General features: G+C 43.7%; 1 protein-coding gene across 24 annotated transcripts in view; it reads left to right on the forward strand.

The window, feature by feature from the left end:
• ZNF827 (zinc finger protein 827) overlaps positions 1 to 16,231 on the forward strand; it is a 189,123-nt gene that overhangs the window by 34,123 nt on the left and 138,769 nt on the right. For all 24 annotated transcript variants that reach the window (XR_014812854.1, XR_014812853.1, XR_014812852.1 and 21 more), the window contains 2 exons: positions 2,996 to 4,048; positions 15,543 to 15,715. Coding sequence is in view for 17 of the 24 variants with exons in the window: in XM_021101541.2 (XP_020957200.1) it covers positions 2,996 to 4,048; positions 15,543 to 15,715 (1,226 nt within the window). In the remaining 7 variants the exon portion in view is untranslated. The remainder of the gene's footprint in view (positions 1 to 2,995; positions 4,049 to 15,542; positions 15,716 to 16,231) is intronic.

The raw sequence follows: 16,231 nt of genomic DNA on the forward strand, positions 1-16,231 counted from the left end.
TCATTTACAATGTGGCATTAGTTTCAGGTGTACAGCAAAGGGATTCAGTTATGCATACATATATGCTTATTTTTTTTCAGATTCTTTTCCCTTATAGGTTATTGTAATATATTGAATATAGTTCCCTGTGCTCTACAGATAGGTCTTTGTTGGTTAACTAGTTTATATAGTCTTACTGTAGTGATTTTAAATCTTTATTCATAGGCTAGTTCCCATGTGATTTGTCTAAAAAATAAGGTATTTAATCTGAAATCAAGAAAGGTGGTTTGCCAGCGGAATATGAAGTTAGCCCTGTTGTTGAAATCGATGTTGACCGCTTGGTGTTTGGTAAAAGCATCTTTGTGAGAAGGCACTGGAGAGATGAGTTCAGGGTCCTGCTGATTTCAGGAAAGATGAAAAATGTTGAAATCAAGTGGGAAGAAGGAAATGTGGCAAATCACAAGGAACCAGACTGTTTTTAACAGAGAAAATCCAATTTTATCTGCTTTTTTCCAGCAAATTCCATTTGCTATTTTATATTTTCTTGATAACTTAATAAGGAATCTCAGGAAGGAGTTGCAGAACTTAGTGAAAGAGAATTTATCATTTGTGACATTTCTTCTCTAAAGAGCACGGGAAGATCAATGTATTAGCTTGCAGTTCGTACATTACTAGTTCTGGCCATTTCTATTCGGAAAGGAAACAGCATGTTATATAGCAAAGCTTGACACAGTGGGGAATTGTGGCTCAATCCCGAACCCTTCATTGGAGTCTGCTAGGGACCACTGTGCTAGGCATATTTGGTATCTGTAGATAACAAGACACAATTCCTGCCTTCAGGGAACACCAACCCTTATTTTTTTTAGAAGATAAGCTGGTAGTAGACAGATCATTTAGAATAATGTAATACTAATATTTAGAAGAAGGGAATGTTGGCTGTGCATTCAGAATATGCACAGAATCTGGCTGATTCTCACCACCTGCAACCGCCTTGAGCGGGCCTCCCTGCTCTCCCACCCTTTTACCTGCATTCTCTCTTCCACTGGCAGCCAGAACAAACCTTCGAAAGTTACATCAAGTCACTGCCCTGCCCCTCCCCCTGCAGTGGTTCCCATTTGCTCCAGATGCACAAGTCTCTCTCCTTTGCAACACACACATTCTCTCTCTCTCTCCTTCTCCATATTTCTCTTTTTATCCTACTCCTCTGACACAAACTCCACTCTCCCCACAATGGTGTCCTTGCTGGTCCATGGACATGCCAGCTAAGTGCCCACATTAGGGCACTAACAGTGACACCCCTGCTTGTCCCCCCCCCCCCCGCGCCGGGCCAGTCTCCCAGAGATTCTGCATGAACAACTACTGGCCTCTTTCAAGTCTGCTCAAATGTCACCACCTCAGTGAAGCCTCACCTGACCACCTTATGTAACATGACAGCTCACCTTCTACCTGTTACCCCCAAACCTCCTGGTCCTGCTCTGTATCTTTTTCTGTAATAAAGATTGCCCTCTGCCTTTCTGTAGGATTTACTCATTTATGAATTTGGTTTAACACTCGCCATTCTCCACTGGAATGTAAACTCCAAGAAGGCAGATCTTTGGTCCAAGTGGCTCAGTCTAGAACAGTCTAGTACAATGCCTGACATGCAGCAGGAACGCCCTCATTATTTGTTGACGGAATGAGTGAAGAAATGAAAAAGAAAGATTAACTCTGACTGAGAGTTCTAGTGAGAATCAAGAGGAAGAATCCTTTGAGCTGGGTGTTGAAGGATGGGCGGAATTGCACTGTCAGGTTTTCTGGATTATTATTATTGTTATTCCAGATAGAAGAATATTTTGAGCCAAGATGGAAAAGTGACAGAGCCCACAAGTGCTCTTGGGAGGGCAGAGCATCCCATCCCGCCTGACCAGCGCCGGGGGAGCAGTGACGGCAGCAGTGGGGGAATAGATCCCTGCCTGTGTTCAGGTGGCAGGCGTGTTGGGGACTGGAACCGAGGGCTCTCAAACCAGCAGCTTGCACAGCGTGGGAGAGATTGTCCCTTTAAGAATGAGAGTGGAGTTTGCTCATGGGATCTCATTTTTACATAGTACTTGACTGTTTTCAAAGCATGGTCACGTGTTTATTATGACTGAAACTTCAGAACTCCATGAAGTTGTTATAATATGTAATAGGCAGGTGTTATTTACAGGTTTTAGTAAACTTAAAAATAACTGCGTTTTATATCAAGCCAGCTAAGTGACTTGCCTGAGGTCGTGGAGTGAGAAAGTGGGGAAGCGGTGTCCTTCTGCCTTGGGTCTCATGGCCGTGTTTCCCCTTCTGCTGGGCTGCCTCTATTTCTGTTGTTAATTTATTTTATTGAAGTATAGTAGATTTATAATATTATGCTAATTTCTGCTGTACAGCAAAGTGAGTTGGTTACACACACACACACACACACACACACATTCTTTTTCGTATCTTTTCCATTGGGGTTTATCAAGGATATAGTTCCCTGTGCTATTCAGTAGGCCCTTGTTGTTTGTCCATCCTATATGTAATAGTTTGCATCTACTAATCCCAAACTCCCAATCCTTCACTCCTTCACCCCTGCCTCCCCCTGGTGTCAGGCTGCCTCTTTAATTCTGACCCCATCCTAAAGATACCATGCTGTTGTTTTTACCACAGTACAAGCTCCTTTCCATTTCCCCATCACTGAACATAGTGGTTGCTGCATCCTGTTTCTTCTCTACCACATTTTTCTCTTTCTTCCTTTTCCATTTCACTTCATCTGGAATAAGTACGACCGTGATGAACGTGTGTGGAAGCCGGGTGTGTTTTTATTTTGGCCTGTTCGGCTTCCTTCCAGGCTTCAGCAGGACGGTCTGACTCAGCCCCTGACAATTCTCTAAGCTTGGGTCTGTCTTCTGTGTGGTCCTTGGGTGGAAGGGCAGAGGAAGCGTGTCCACAGCTCCATTTGTGTGTCTTCAGGCTTTTGTGTCACTGGCTCTGGCAGTAAACCTGCTCTTCTTAATTCCCCCAGATGTTAGTAGGCAGGAAGAGGCGGAGGCAGAGCTCAGTGAAGGAGAACCCTGGTTTGGGAACTCTTCAGAGACGCCGTCAGAAGCCTCTTATGGAGAAGTCCAGGAGAACTACAAGCTGTCTCTGGAGGACCGGATCCAGGAGCAGTCCACCTCCCCCGACACCTCCTTGGGAAGCGCCACCCCCAGCAGTCACACATTGGAGCTGGTGGCGCTGGACGGTGAGGTCCTGCGAGACCCACTGCAGTGTCAAGATCACCTCTCCCCCGGTGTGTCCTCTTTGTGTGAAGATGACTCTCCGGGCTCCACTAAGCCCTTGAGCAGCAACTTGAGGCGGCTGCTGGAGGCTGGGTCCCTCAAACTCGATGCCGCAGCCACGGCCAATGGCGGGGTGGAGTCCCCGGTCACCGTGGGCTCCAACCTCTCCTTCTCGCCGCCGGCCCACCACGCCCAGCAGCTCAGCGTGCTGGCCAGGAAGCTGGCCGAGAAGCAGGAACAGAATGACCAATACACTCCAAGTAACCGTTTTATATGGAATCAAGGTAAGTGGTTGCCAAACTCAACCACCACCTGCGGCTTGTCCCCGGATTCAGCCATCCTCAAACTGAAAGCTGCCGCCAACGCCGTTCTGCAGGACAAATCGCTCACCAGGACGGAGGAGACCATGCGATTTGAGTCCTTTTCCTCCCCTTTCAGCTCCCAGTCTGCCAGTTCCACTTTGGCAGCTTTATCCAAGAAAGTCAGCGAGAGGAGCTTGACCCCCGGCCAGGAGCACCCGCCCCCGGCCAGCTCGTTCCTTTCCTTGGCTTCCATGACCTCCTCGGCGGCCCTTCTGAAAGAGGTCGCAGCAAGGGCTGCCGGGACCCTTCTGGCTGAGAAATCATCACTGGTGCCTGAGGACCCCCTACCGCCACCGCCTTCAGAGAAGAAGCAAGAAAAAGTAACCCCGCCACCTCCGCCGCCACCGCCTCCACCACCGCCGCCACCGCCACAATCCTTGGAATTATTGTTACTCCCCGTTCCGAAGGGACGAGTGTCTAAACCCTCCAACGCAGGTATGGATGTTTTCCTTTCCGTCGTCCTGTAAGTCTTTCTGCCTGTTGATTGCGATGTCTGATTCCTTGCCTTCTTTCTTGGGTTCCTCATCTGATCCAAGGCAGGAATAAAAAAGCTGGAGAAAAAAAAATGGAGTTCCTATTGTGGCTCAGCAGATTAAACGTCTGACTAGTGGCCATGAGGACGTGGGTTCCATCCCTGGCCTTGCTTGGTGGGTCAAGGCTCTGGCCTTGCTGTGAGCTGTGGTGTATAGGCTGGCAACTGCAGCTCCGATTTGACCCCTAGCCTGGGAACCTCCATGTGCCATGGTGCCAGCTAAAAAGAAAGAAAAAAAAAAAAAAAAAAAAAAAAAAAAAGAAAAGGAAAGGGAAAGGAAAAGGAAAAAAAAGCTAGAGCACAACAAAATACTATGAGGAATCAGCCTAGCAGTCTTTCATGTATGTGTGACACAAAGACGTCACCTATAGCTTGATTTTTGAAAGGTAAGGACTCATCTTCAAGACATATAGTAATCCTCCCTTTCATAGAAATGATACTTTTTTTCTTACCAAGTTCAGTCTGGGTCCATACACACAATATTTAACAGGGGAAGATCAAAGCATCTTTGTCATGGAGTGCATGGCGTTACTGAGCAGAGGGGGAGAAAACCTTACTTCTTTTGAAACAGCTGACAAGAGAAAGCTTACTGTCCTACTGCATTCATCACAAATAGACTTTTGCATAATCAGTAACTAGCCTGCCCTAATTTATCACACTGTATACTTTTATGTTAGCATTTCTTATGGGCTCTTTTTGGTGGAATTTAAGCCTTCTTCACTTACCCTGTTTCTTTGTAACTTCTTGTCATAGGAGAACTCTAAAGAGTATGGGCATTTGAATGTAATCAAGGCATTTCCTGCAAATGCGTTACTTTATTCCAGTCCAATCAGATTCTGAAGGAATGTGCATGTGGAAAATGTGAATCATGGGTTTTCCTTGTGGGGACGGTCTTTTCCAAAGGCGAAGCGGCTGTCTTAGAGAGCCTGGACATTCAGTTATTTATCTGCGGGAGAAACTTAGTCACTTGAGTTCTCACAGTGGAAACATCATTTCTTGTACGGGGGTGTTTTTTTTTTTTTTTTTTTTTTTTTTAAATTGTGCCCGTGATAAACACGGGGTCCGGGAGATGGATGTATGGAGTTTCAGATGTCTCTCGAGGATATCCTACCAGACTGGAACAGGAAGTGGGCTGTGTATATCCTCATCAGTGTAAACGCTGCCATTGTGTGCAGCTCGCCAACTTCTGATCATTTGCAGCCACACTGATGACAAGTGCTTAGAATGGCAAATAATTGACTGAACGATCACAGCGAACATCCATTTGATGCATTTATGACAAATTTCCATTTAAATTGCTGAGTGAGCTATATGCACTCATTATAATTACTTTAAAACTTGTGTAAACAGCAGAATAGAACTAGGAAAATGGATATCTGGAACTTTTATGACTCTTTAAATGATCCAAACTGCTCACTCCAGGGTTTCTCGAGTGTCAATAAAATCCTGACATGTTTATCAAATCGAGTTTCCTTTCCCCTCACTTCACACCTTGCCATCTGGTGAAATAAAGAGAGAAATGGCTAAAATTAGGAAACAAAGAGACGAGCAGAGCGAGTGGGGTAATTTTGCAAGGGAATAAATCACTCCTGGTTTACAGAAATTTCATTTAGGGCTAGCAGCAGAAATAGAGGTATGGCTATCTATGTCAAATGTTACTTTATAAAGGTTTGATTATTGAATAACTGTATTAATGGTGTTCCTACTATAAATCCACCTGGATATTAGTTACTTGGAAATGCTTATTCAAAATTAATAATAAACTTTAGTTGGCTGAAGACTTGGAAAGCGGGAGCTGATAAAACTGTCTCCTGAAGGCAGACAGTAATGACTTTGTCATTTTAAAGTGTCTTGGGTATAACCAGCAATAGTTATGAAGTGTGTAATCTTTTCACTGCAGTGACTAGATGCATGCAAAGAGGAGAGAGGGGTCTCAAACTTCCAGGGTGGACGAGACTGTTGGCAGTCTTGTTTTGTTAGAGGGTCTACACTCTAGAGACAAAGATGTGCTCACTTATTGGTTTAAATGTACTTAATCCATGTCAGTATTGCCACAGGCTTCTCAGCAGAATCGAATATGGAGATCTATAAGAAATTTTTTTTTTCTTTTTTCTTTGTTGAGTTTATTCTGTTGCTGAAACACTTGATATTGGAATTAGTGAGAATGTTCATATTGAAAGAGGTGGGAAAGGAATGTCTCAGATTGGAACTCTGCACCCCGCTTGCTGAGTGACAGGAATGTATGCCCCATTTTCCATAAGCCTCTGTTCACAAACCAGGACTTGGCAAAGCGGCTCCATTGATGGAGTAATTACATTGAAAAAATCATTCATTTTGTAAAACTTACCCAAAAGGAAAGATCCCTGCACACAATGGCTCTTGCAAATGATTCCTTGAAGAATGTTCTGTGTGTCAATGTGGGCACATCCTAAATTCAAGTTCTCTTTCTTTAAAAAAATTTTTAAGTTTAAGGATCTGGCTTTATCACTGCTGTGGCTTGGGTTTGATCCATGGCCTGGAAATTTCCTCATACTGCGGGCACGCCAAATTTTTTTTTAATTTATTAAACTGTGGTTGATTTACAATATTGTGTTTCAAGTGTACAGCTTCAGATTCTTTTCCATTATAGGTTATTACAAGATATTAAATATTGTTCCCTGTGCTAAACAGTATATCTTTGTTGTTTATGTTATATATTGTGCTGTGTATCTGTTAATCATATAGTCCTAATTTATCCTTCCCCTGCCCCTTTCCCATATGGTAACCACACATCTGTTCTCTATATCTGTGGGTCTATTTCTGTCTTGTAAATAGGTTCATTTGTGTCATTTTTTTTTTTTAGATTCTACATATAAGTGATATCATATGGTATTTGTCTTTCTCTTTCTGACTTACTTTATGTAATATGAGAATCTCTAGATCTGTCCATGTTGCTGCCAACAGTATCGTTTCATTCTTTTTTTAAATGGCTGAGTAGTATTCCACTGTACCATATGTACCCCATCTTTATCCTTTCATCTGTCAGTGGATACTTAGGTCAATGGACAAGTTCTGTTTTTTATGGCCTGGACTGGAAATAGAAGAGGGGGTGCCTCTTTGCACTGTTCACTTAGAATGAATATCATCACTTCCCACCATTCTAACTGGATTATAGAATATCTGATTGATAGAATATCTGATTTTGTTATTTCTCCTTGTATCCTGGAGAGATGACTTTGTTGGTGTTACTGGGATTACTGGGTTTTTGGGGTTTTTTTTTTTTGTTTGTTTCTTTGTTTCTTTTTTTTCTTTTTAGGGCTGCTTTTACTGCAAGTTTGGCATATGGAATTTCTCAGACTAGGGGTTGAATTAGAGCTGCAGCTGACGGCCTACACCACAGTCACAGCAATACCAGATCTGAGCCTTGTCTGCGACCTATACCACAGCTCACAGCAACGCTGGATCCTTAACCCACTGAGCGAGGCCAGGGATCGAACCTGCACCCTCATGAATAATAGTCGGATTTGTTACTGCTGAGCCACAGTGGTAACTCCGGATCACTGGTTTTCGAAGATGAGGATTGGAAGGGAAGGTGGGTCCTTTCCATCTGCCCCCTCCCTTTCCCCCACTTTTGGACACTACACTGTTGGTTTCAGGGTTTCAGGGGGCTGGATTTGGATGTAACTTGGCTTTATCCAAAAAGCATTATGGGGAGTTCCCTGGTGGCCTAGTGGGTTAAGGATCTAGCATGGTCACTGTTGTAGCTCTGGTTATGTCCATGGCGCAAGTTTGATCCCTGGCCCCAGAACTTCCACATGCTGGGGGCTCGACAAAAAAATTAAAAAAAAAAGGATAAAAAATAAAAAGCATTGCGGGAATGCAGTGAGAGCTGTGACCCATGTTTCTAAACATTTCTCATTATTATTTTTTCCTTTACTTTAGAAAGAAATCTTAGTTTAAGTCAAGCTAAGATAGATAGGTGGACAGACTTCTCACAGCAGGGAAAAAGTTTCTGTAGCCTAAAGATTTAAATAAACAATAAATAACCCACCCCCCAAAAGAAAGAAAGAAAGAAATCCACAAAAATAAATGATGTACCATCCCGATTTCAAGTAGGGCTTATATTTTAAAGCTGTTTCTCACAATGTTGCAAAAAGGGCATAGAAGGTTGATTCTGAAGTTACAAAGCAGGATGCACTAGAAAAGCCAGTCCTGTATTGAGTCATTTAGACACCAGCGTTTCTTTGACCTTCTTTAGGTCAAGGCAAGTCCATGGAAAAAAAGTGTCTTTTAGGTCTGGCCTTATTCGTCTTTTTTGCACAGGATTCTGTTATTGCCAGGTCATGGTGTATTTAATTCCTTAAAGAGTCCACCACTTGATAGACCCCCACACACACCCACCACAAAGAGAGGTGACACTGGAGGAGGAGGTTTCTTTCATGTGACCTTGAGCCCCAGCACATGCGACACTGCTCCTCTGAAAGGGGACACGATAGAGAGAAGATTGTGTCCGTTTGCTCTAAAGATAAATGTCACCCATTGACTCAATTCTCTTTGAAGCTACTGTTCTGTTGCAGCTCAGAATAAAATAAATGGTTTTTATTTTAAAGACAAAGTTTCCTGTAGAAGGCCACCAAGATTCCCAGGATGCCAAGCTCCTGGTTAAAAGGAATAAGTAGGAGAGTTTCCCAGAGAGTGTCTCCAAAGTGTCTTATTTTCCCGAGTCAGGTTTAAATGTGCTTAGATGCCAGCGGAGAGCTAAGAATATGTATGTCCGGGTCAATAGATAGGGTTTTCTGGCTGCTGTTTTCATTCCTATTTATGAGATGTTATTAACATTATTGCAAAAGCATAGGAAGTCCAGAAAGTGAGGTCACCTCTTCTGATACGCCCCGCAGGGTCCATCATCATTAGAGCCATAATCTGGGAATGATCGCATACAGGGACTTCTTTCGAAAATTCACTTTTTAATCAAGATTCAGAGCTATCTGCCGCTGTTCTCAATATATTTCCCTGGTGATTTAAACTTAGACCGTCTCTAGATACCAGCCTTATCTCTTAGTTTCTTATTGAATACTTACCAGCTGTTAAAATATGCATCCATTAGTTCAGTGTCAGTAACAACAGAAAGACACAGGGGGGAGTTCCCGTTGTGGCGCAGTGGTTAATGAATCTGACTAGGAACCATGAGGTTGCAGGTTCGATCCCTGGCCTTGCTCAGTGGGTTAAGGATCCCGAGTTGCCATGAGCTGTGGTGTAGGTCGAAGACGCGGCTCGGATCCCTCGTTGCTGTGGCTCTGGCGTAGACTGGCAGCTACAGCTCTGATTAGACCCCTAACCTGGGAACCTCCATATGCTGCGGGAGCGGCCCAAGAAATGGCAAAAAAAGACAAAAAAAAGAAAAAAAAAAAAAGAAAGAAAGACACAGGGACATCCATTGCCAATGTAGCTTTTTTTGTTTCTCTGAAATAGGATTTGGGAGATGTGCTCAAATGTGGAAAGATACTACGTCCATGTGTATCGTTAGGCAGGACAATGGCCCGTCCTACGCAGATGCCACTAGTAGGTTAGCAGGCCTGGGGTGGGGACGGTGACTGTGCACAGATTATACACACTCATTGCCACCTAGCATCCTAAACGCCTTCCATGCGTATGGAAGGATCTGTTTGCAGAAACTGCCCACTTGCAAATTACCTCGATTTTCTGCAGATTGCCACTTGGATAGAATAAGACAGAGTTTGATTTCCAAGCCTTTAAAAAATACCTACCCTGAGTAACAGCGATTCAGTTAAAGCCCTCCATGATATATATATATATATATTTTTGCCTACCAAAGTTTTTTTTTTTTTTTTTTTTTGTCTTTTTATGGCTGCACCTGCGGCATATGGAGGTTCCCAGGCTAGGAGTCAAATTGAAGCTGTAGCCGCTGGCCTATACCACAGCCACAGCAACATCAGATCTGAGCCGCATCTGTGACCTACACCACAGCTCATGGCAATGACGGATCCTTGACCCACTGATCGAGGCTAGGGATTGAACCTGCGTCCTCATGGTTGCTAGTCAGATTCGTTTCTGCTGAGCCATGATGGGAACTCCTAGCCCGCTGAAGTTTTGTTGTTGCTTTGTGGATTTCTGTATGGACAACAGGGCAGAGCACCACCTGGAAGTGAAGATATTGGCAGAGGGACTGTGATGGTCAGACACCTTAGTTCAGTTTCCTCAACTGTACACTGAACTGCTTGGAAATTATCCCAAGATTCTTCCTCGCTTTAAAGTTCCTGCTCGGAGCTCCCTTTGTGGCTCAGTGGGTTAAGAACCTGATAGAATGTCGTGAGGATTCAGATTTGATCCCTGGCCTTACTCAGTGGGTTAAGGATCTGGCATTGCTGTGGCTGTGGTAGGCCAGCAGCTGCAGCTTCGATTGGACCCCTAGCCTTGGAACTTCCATATGCTGCAGGTGTGGCCCTAAAAAGAAAAAATATATATATTTTTTAATAAAGTAAAATAAATAAAATAAAATTCTTTGCCTTTACTTTTTTTTTTTTTTTTTGTCTTTTTTTGCCATTTCTTGGGCCGCTCCCGCGGCATATGGAGGTTCCCAGGTTAGGGGTGGAATTGGAGCTGTAGCCACCGGCCTACGCCAGAGCCACAGCAACGAGGGATCCGAGCCGCATCTGGGACCTACATCACAGCTCACGGCAACACCGGATCGTTAACCCACTGAGCAAGGGCAGGGACCGAACCCACAACCTCATGGTTCCTAGTCGGATTCGTTAACCACTGCGCCACAACGGGAACTCCTGCCTTTACTTTCTTTATCTCTCAGCTAATAACAAACTCCCCCTCCCATTTTTGAATTAAATATATTGCCTCATAAAATTCACTGTCAAACCTCCTACAAGATCATCTCTCTGCCTTGGACAGACCTCATCCATTGCAAACAGTTTGATGGTTTGACATACATCATTGTACTTTATTAATGAGGTGGTCACACTGCATGCATTTTTAATATATGCTGCTCCAAAATTCATTGTGGAACTAGGTGAGGTATGAATATGTGAACAATATTTGCACATATTTATACATATCCTTTCAAGATGTGTGTTGGCATACTGTGTGAAAGGCAGGCACTTTGGATTAATCCTACTTCCACGGGAACTTGCAGCTTTCTGTACCTTTTCCTCCCATTTCCAGTGCTTGTTTTCTTTTTGAGATACTGTCTTAACCCAGCCCTTTGCACGTAATCTCATTAAGAGTCCAAGCCACAATTACTGAAGTGTGCTTTGTCCCCAGCACTGTTTTGGGGGCTGGAGACAACGTCGGTCAGGACTTACAGCCCTGCGCCAGCCCTTCCCAACTCCACTCTCTTCCTCTCCTGCCCTTCCATCTTTTCCTTCTGCCCAGCTGAACTTGGCCGTCTGAGTTCTGCCTAGGCTGAGCTGGATCTACCTGAAGAGCATGGGGTGCGGGGAAGGAGGGGGTGTCCTGCTGAACTTTATTTCCTCTTGGCTCCGGTAATGACCTGCCATGTTGGTCCCGGCCCTGAGCTACGTGTTTATGATGTGATGTCAGCTGTTTAAATTGACATCTGCTCTGATGGTAGGTTTTTTTGCTTTGGAGGGTGTGGATTAGAGTTTATTGTCACTACTGTTATTACAACAGCTACTACCTATAGCTTCCGTTGACTACATGACAGGCGTTTTACACTCATTTATTTTCGCTTTTATTCCAGTCCTAGTACTGCCTATAAAGAGAACATGTTTTCTCCAAAGGAGCAAATCAGCAGCAATCCATCCTCCTGGGTCTGGTAGCATTTGGTAGAATTGAGGTTTATTTGCAGTGATCTGAACTAGTGGTGTATTTGGGGAAGTTGTTCATCGGACAGTTGTAAACTAGGTGAAATTAAGAACATTTCAATCCTGCTGCCTCAAGAATGTATGGTTCATTCTGAGGAAGTGGTCCTGTTTCCTTAGGCTCTAAATCTGAAGGAATTTACAGCTGTCAGTTCCTTGAAAATCCTTTGGCATACAAAGTAGAATACGTTCTGCTTTCCCTTTTTCTCTAAAGTAGTTAACATGTTTGCACGGAAGACAGTACTAAAATATGAATTTTTTTAAGAAATAAAAATGCACATATTACCAGGGGAACTGATTGGCCAACTTTTAAACTCCATCATTGTCTCCTGGTTACTTTTATCTTTGGCTTCTGTCTTCCTTTCCTGCTGTGATCAGTTAAAAATGTCAAATAGTTACGGAAGTGTAGCTCTTGGACCGCATTTCTTGCAGTTAGTTTCCATTCCTTGTGAGTGTTCAGAATTTTTTCTACACTCTATCCAAGGACACCTTAATTTGTACATGATTCCTTATATTTTGGTGTTAATTAAAGCTCAGGAAGCATAGCTCCCAAAGAAAACAGATTTATGTGAAATACGAATATGCAGGGTTTAACATAGTGGAGGCTGCCCTACCTTTGCAGTGTGGAGTAGGTGATTGGGGTGGCAGTTGGGTGCGTGTCAGAAAAAAAAATAGGAAGCCTGCTGGTAACCTTAGGCAAGGCCAGTTGTCCAGGGGAAGCCAGGGTGTTCCTTTTGTCAGTAAATGCCTTTTTCCTGCTTCCTGCGATGTGCTGTGAAATCTCAGGTCAGTGGAGGACATCTTGGTTTTTCTCTCCTCTCCCAGAGATGTAAAATTAGGCAGCTTAGGGTTTAGACAGTAGGCAATACTTCCTGAAGATGGGAATTAGTGGCAGCCTGATTGTGTGTCTCTTTCTCCTTTGATGTTCTTACAACCCCAAATAGACATCATTATCATTTTCCTCCCTCTGGCTTTAGGACAGCTCTCTCACCTGGGGGCCTGATTCACTCTTTTCTCTCAAACCTATTGTTGAAACGTGTCGTTCTTGTGATCAAGACATCAGAGTGAAGGGAATGACAGTGAAGGCTAGAAAATGAGAGGCCGAATTAGGGCTAGGACTCCAGGTCAGCGGAGGCCATCGACAAGAGGCAGCAGGAAAGCGCTATTGGGTTAATAAAAAGCATGTGTATAGGCCCCTACAAAGTGTGCTTTTCCCAGCGTAAAAGATCACCCTCCACGCCTACCCCATCCCCGAGTCAGAAAAGGAAATACTCGTGATGAAACATGTCATAGTGTTTACAGACTTGAAGGGTGTGTTTTTCGATGGAGGGGTCTTTTCCAAGTTGCTTCGGTTGAGCAAATCAATGTTGCTTCCACCTGTAGGCAAGGTAAATGCTTACACCTGTCGGCAGCTGCACACCTGTTAAAACAAAACAAAACAGCATCTTTGAAACACCCCGACTTTATTCCAGAACCTTCTGGTTCCATCCATTTTAAGTGGTTCTCTGCATGTGGGGACTCAGTTGACCTCATGAATAAATAATAAGATTATTTTAAAGTTTACACCTGGGAATATTCCCTTTTAAAATTACAAAAGTACAGTGTATGTTAAAAAATTCAAGTAGTACAGAGGAATAGACAATGAAAACAAAAGCTTCCCTCCATGACCCCTTCCTTTTAATCCACAGTCCTTTAAAGCGAACGGCTTAATGGTTTCGTGGGTCACTTCTAGACAATTTTTATACGAATAAAAAGATTTTTTTCTTTCATTTATTCTTCGTATTCTTCCTATTCCCCTCTCTCTTTTTTTCACTCAAATATTTAAAAGCAAATCCCAGACCTCACTCATTTGCATATATATATGTATATATATATGGACTTTAAAAACAAATAGCCAATAACTATTATCACATCAAACAGGATTAACGATTGTTATGTGATCTTATGGAACACCCAGGCTATTTTCTCAGTGATCTCAAAAGTGTCTTTTTATAATTGCTTTGTTCAAATTAGAAGCAAAATAAGCTTCACACCTTGCATTGGCTTTATCTGTCTCTCAAGTGTCTTTTCATCTGTACCTCTTCCCTTTTTAAAATGCCATTTACTTGCTGAAGAAACTGGGTCATTTGTCCTATAGAATGTCCCACATTCCGAATTTGGCTGCTTCCATCCCTCTCAGTGTATTTAACATTTTTTTGGAAAAAAATCACCTGTATTTCCAGTAAACTGCTAGTTGTAATAGAAGCATGGTTACATATTTGGTAGGACTATTTCATAGGTCGTTTATCAGAGGGCACGCAATGTCCAGCCCATTTGTAGTATTAAGATTAACGTTTTTTAGGTGTTGTCAGCTTGATTCATCTTTTATAAAGTCCCTTATCAACCTTTCACCTAATGGTGTGAGCAGCAATTGATGCCTGCTTTTTAGAAAATAAAAATAGAACGCTTCTAGACATATCATTTCAATTCTTGCTTTATCTACTGACTCCAATATCTTGGACATGTTTCTGTATCAGCTTCTATAGGTCTAGTTCATTTTTTAAAATAGCTTCTTATATTTACTTTTATGAGTGTATTACAACTTATTTAACCTGTTTGGAAATGTTTCGGATCCCTCATGAGTAAGAAAGGAGAGTTGGAGTTCTGAAGTCCTTTTTATTTTCTGTATCCCTGAATTGCAGAGGCTGGTGTGGCCCTGAGCGATGGCAGACCAGAGGGTGCAACCCAGTGTCACACAGCGGACACCCTTCCTCAAGGGGCTGATGGAGGAGAGAATGAGCTCAGCCTTCCTTGGGGGAAGTAGATGGTTCGTTTGCTTCCCTGAAAAATGGAAGCGTCTGTGGCTGTCCAGTTGTAGCTCTTCCCAAAGTGGTGGAGCTCAGTCACAGTGCAGAGGAGGACAGCACATCTAAGTGGCTACTAGAGGGACAGAAGTAAGAGGGTGGAAACCCCGGACCTGAAGACCCCCTCGTGGCCAAATTGGCAGCAGCATCTCCTCAAGCCATAGCTAAATGAATCACAGTAGGATCCTGAAATTTGTCTCCATTGGAGTTGGGCTTGTGAGGTTTATGATGGCTCTTTGGTTTTCAGTGTGGTGTTATCCTCGGGCCATTTGACTTGTCTTTATTTCTTGCCGTTTTCCAAGTTCAGGAATTCAGATGTGATCTTGAGTCTGGCAGTTAGCTTTAGGAAGCAAAGGCCCTGAAGTCAAGCTTCTCTGGACTAAGGGGGCACGGATGCCCTGCAAAGTGGGAGGTGGCCTCCAGAAGCAGGACTTTCCCAGGGCAGGGTGATTAGATTTTGAAAAATGGGAGCCAGGTGGAAGTACGAGATGAACGAGGGTTTCTACCTGCAGAAAAGCGGGCATAATGCTTCCTCATGGATAAAGTCTTGGAATGGCAACCCCCCCAAAAAATACCCCAAAACGAACCCCAAACGACCCCCCTCACCCACTTTCCCCAGTTCCTTGTTAGTGTCCTTTATAAAGCAATGCATGTGAATTAGCACTGGATGCAATGTGTCTTTTTGCTTGCCTTAATTTTCCTATCTTTCTCCTTCTTCCAAGCCTCAGAAGAGGAAAGCGGAAAGCCTTTCCAGTGTCCCATATGTGGTTTGGTTATAAAAAGGAAGAGTTACTGGAAGCGGCACATGGTGATTCACACAGGTTTAAAAAGTCATCAGTGTCCGCTCTGTCCATTCCGGTGTGCTCGCAAGGACAATCTCAAATCCCACATGAAGGTAAGCCACCTGGGGATGGGCTCCCAGGGATGCAGGCCCAGCCAGGGCCCTTTCGTATGGTGCCAAGCAGGAGCCCCCTGGGCAGGAGTGGGGCCATCTCGGAGCCTGTGGATGGCAGTGCTCAGGGGTGAAAGGTAGATGCCATGCACATGAAGCATGTTGCAAACGATCTCCTGTAAACGTCAACCCAGAACTTAAAGGCAGAGAGAAGCCTCACTATCCAAATTGTATTTGTAGTGTAGTGCTGGCCTTTCCTATTGTTTCTTTTTTTTTTTTAAGGGCCGCACCTGCAGCATGTGGAAGTTCCCAGGGCTAGGGGTCAAATGGAACTGCAGCTGCCAGCTTACTACTGCCACAGCCACGCCAGATCCAAGCAATGTCTTCAACCTGTGCTGAAGCTTGTGGCCATGCTGGATCCTTAACCCACTGAGCAAGGCCAGGGATCGAAACTGCGTCCTCATGGATATTAGTCTGGTTCTTAACCCGCTGAGCCACAACAGGAACTTCCTGTCCTTT

The sequence above is a fragment of the Sus scrofa genome, chromosome 8, assembly GCF_054392235.1.
Source record: "Sus scrofa isolate SSC_HxYL_T2T_F1_AM1 chromosome 8, Sscrofa_HxYL_maternal_Yorkshire_Landrace_v2.0, whole genome shotgun sequence".
NCBI lineage: Eukaryota > Metazoa > Chordata > Mammalia > Artiodactyla > Suidae > Sus > Sus scrofa.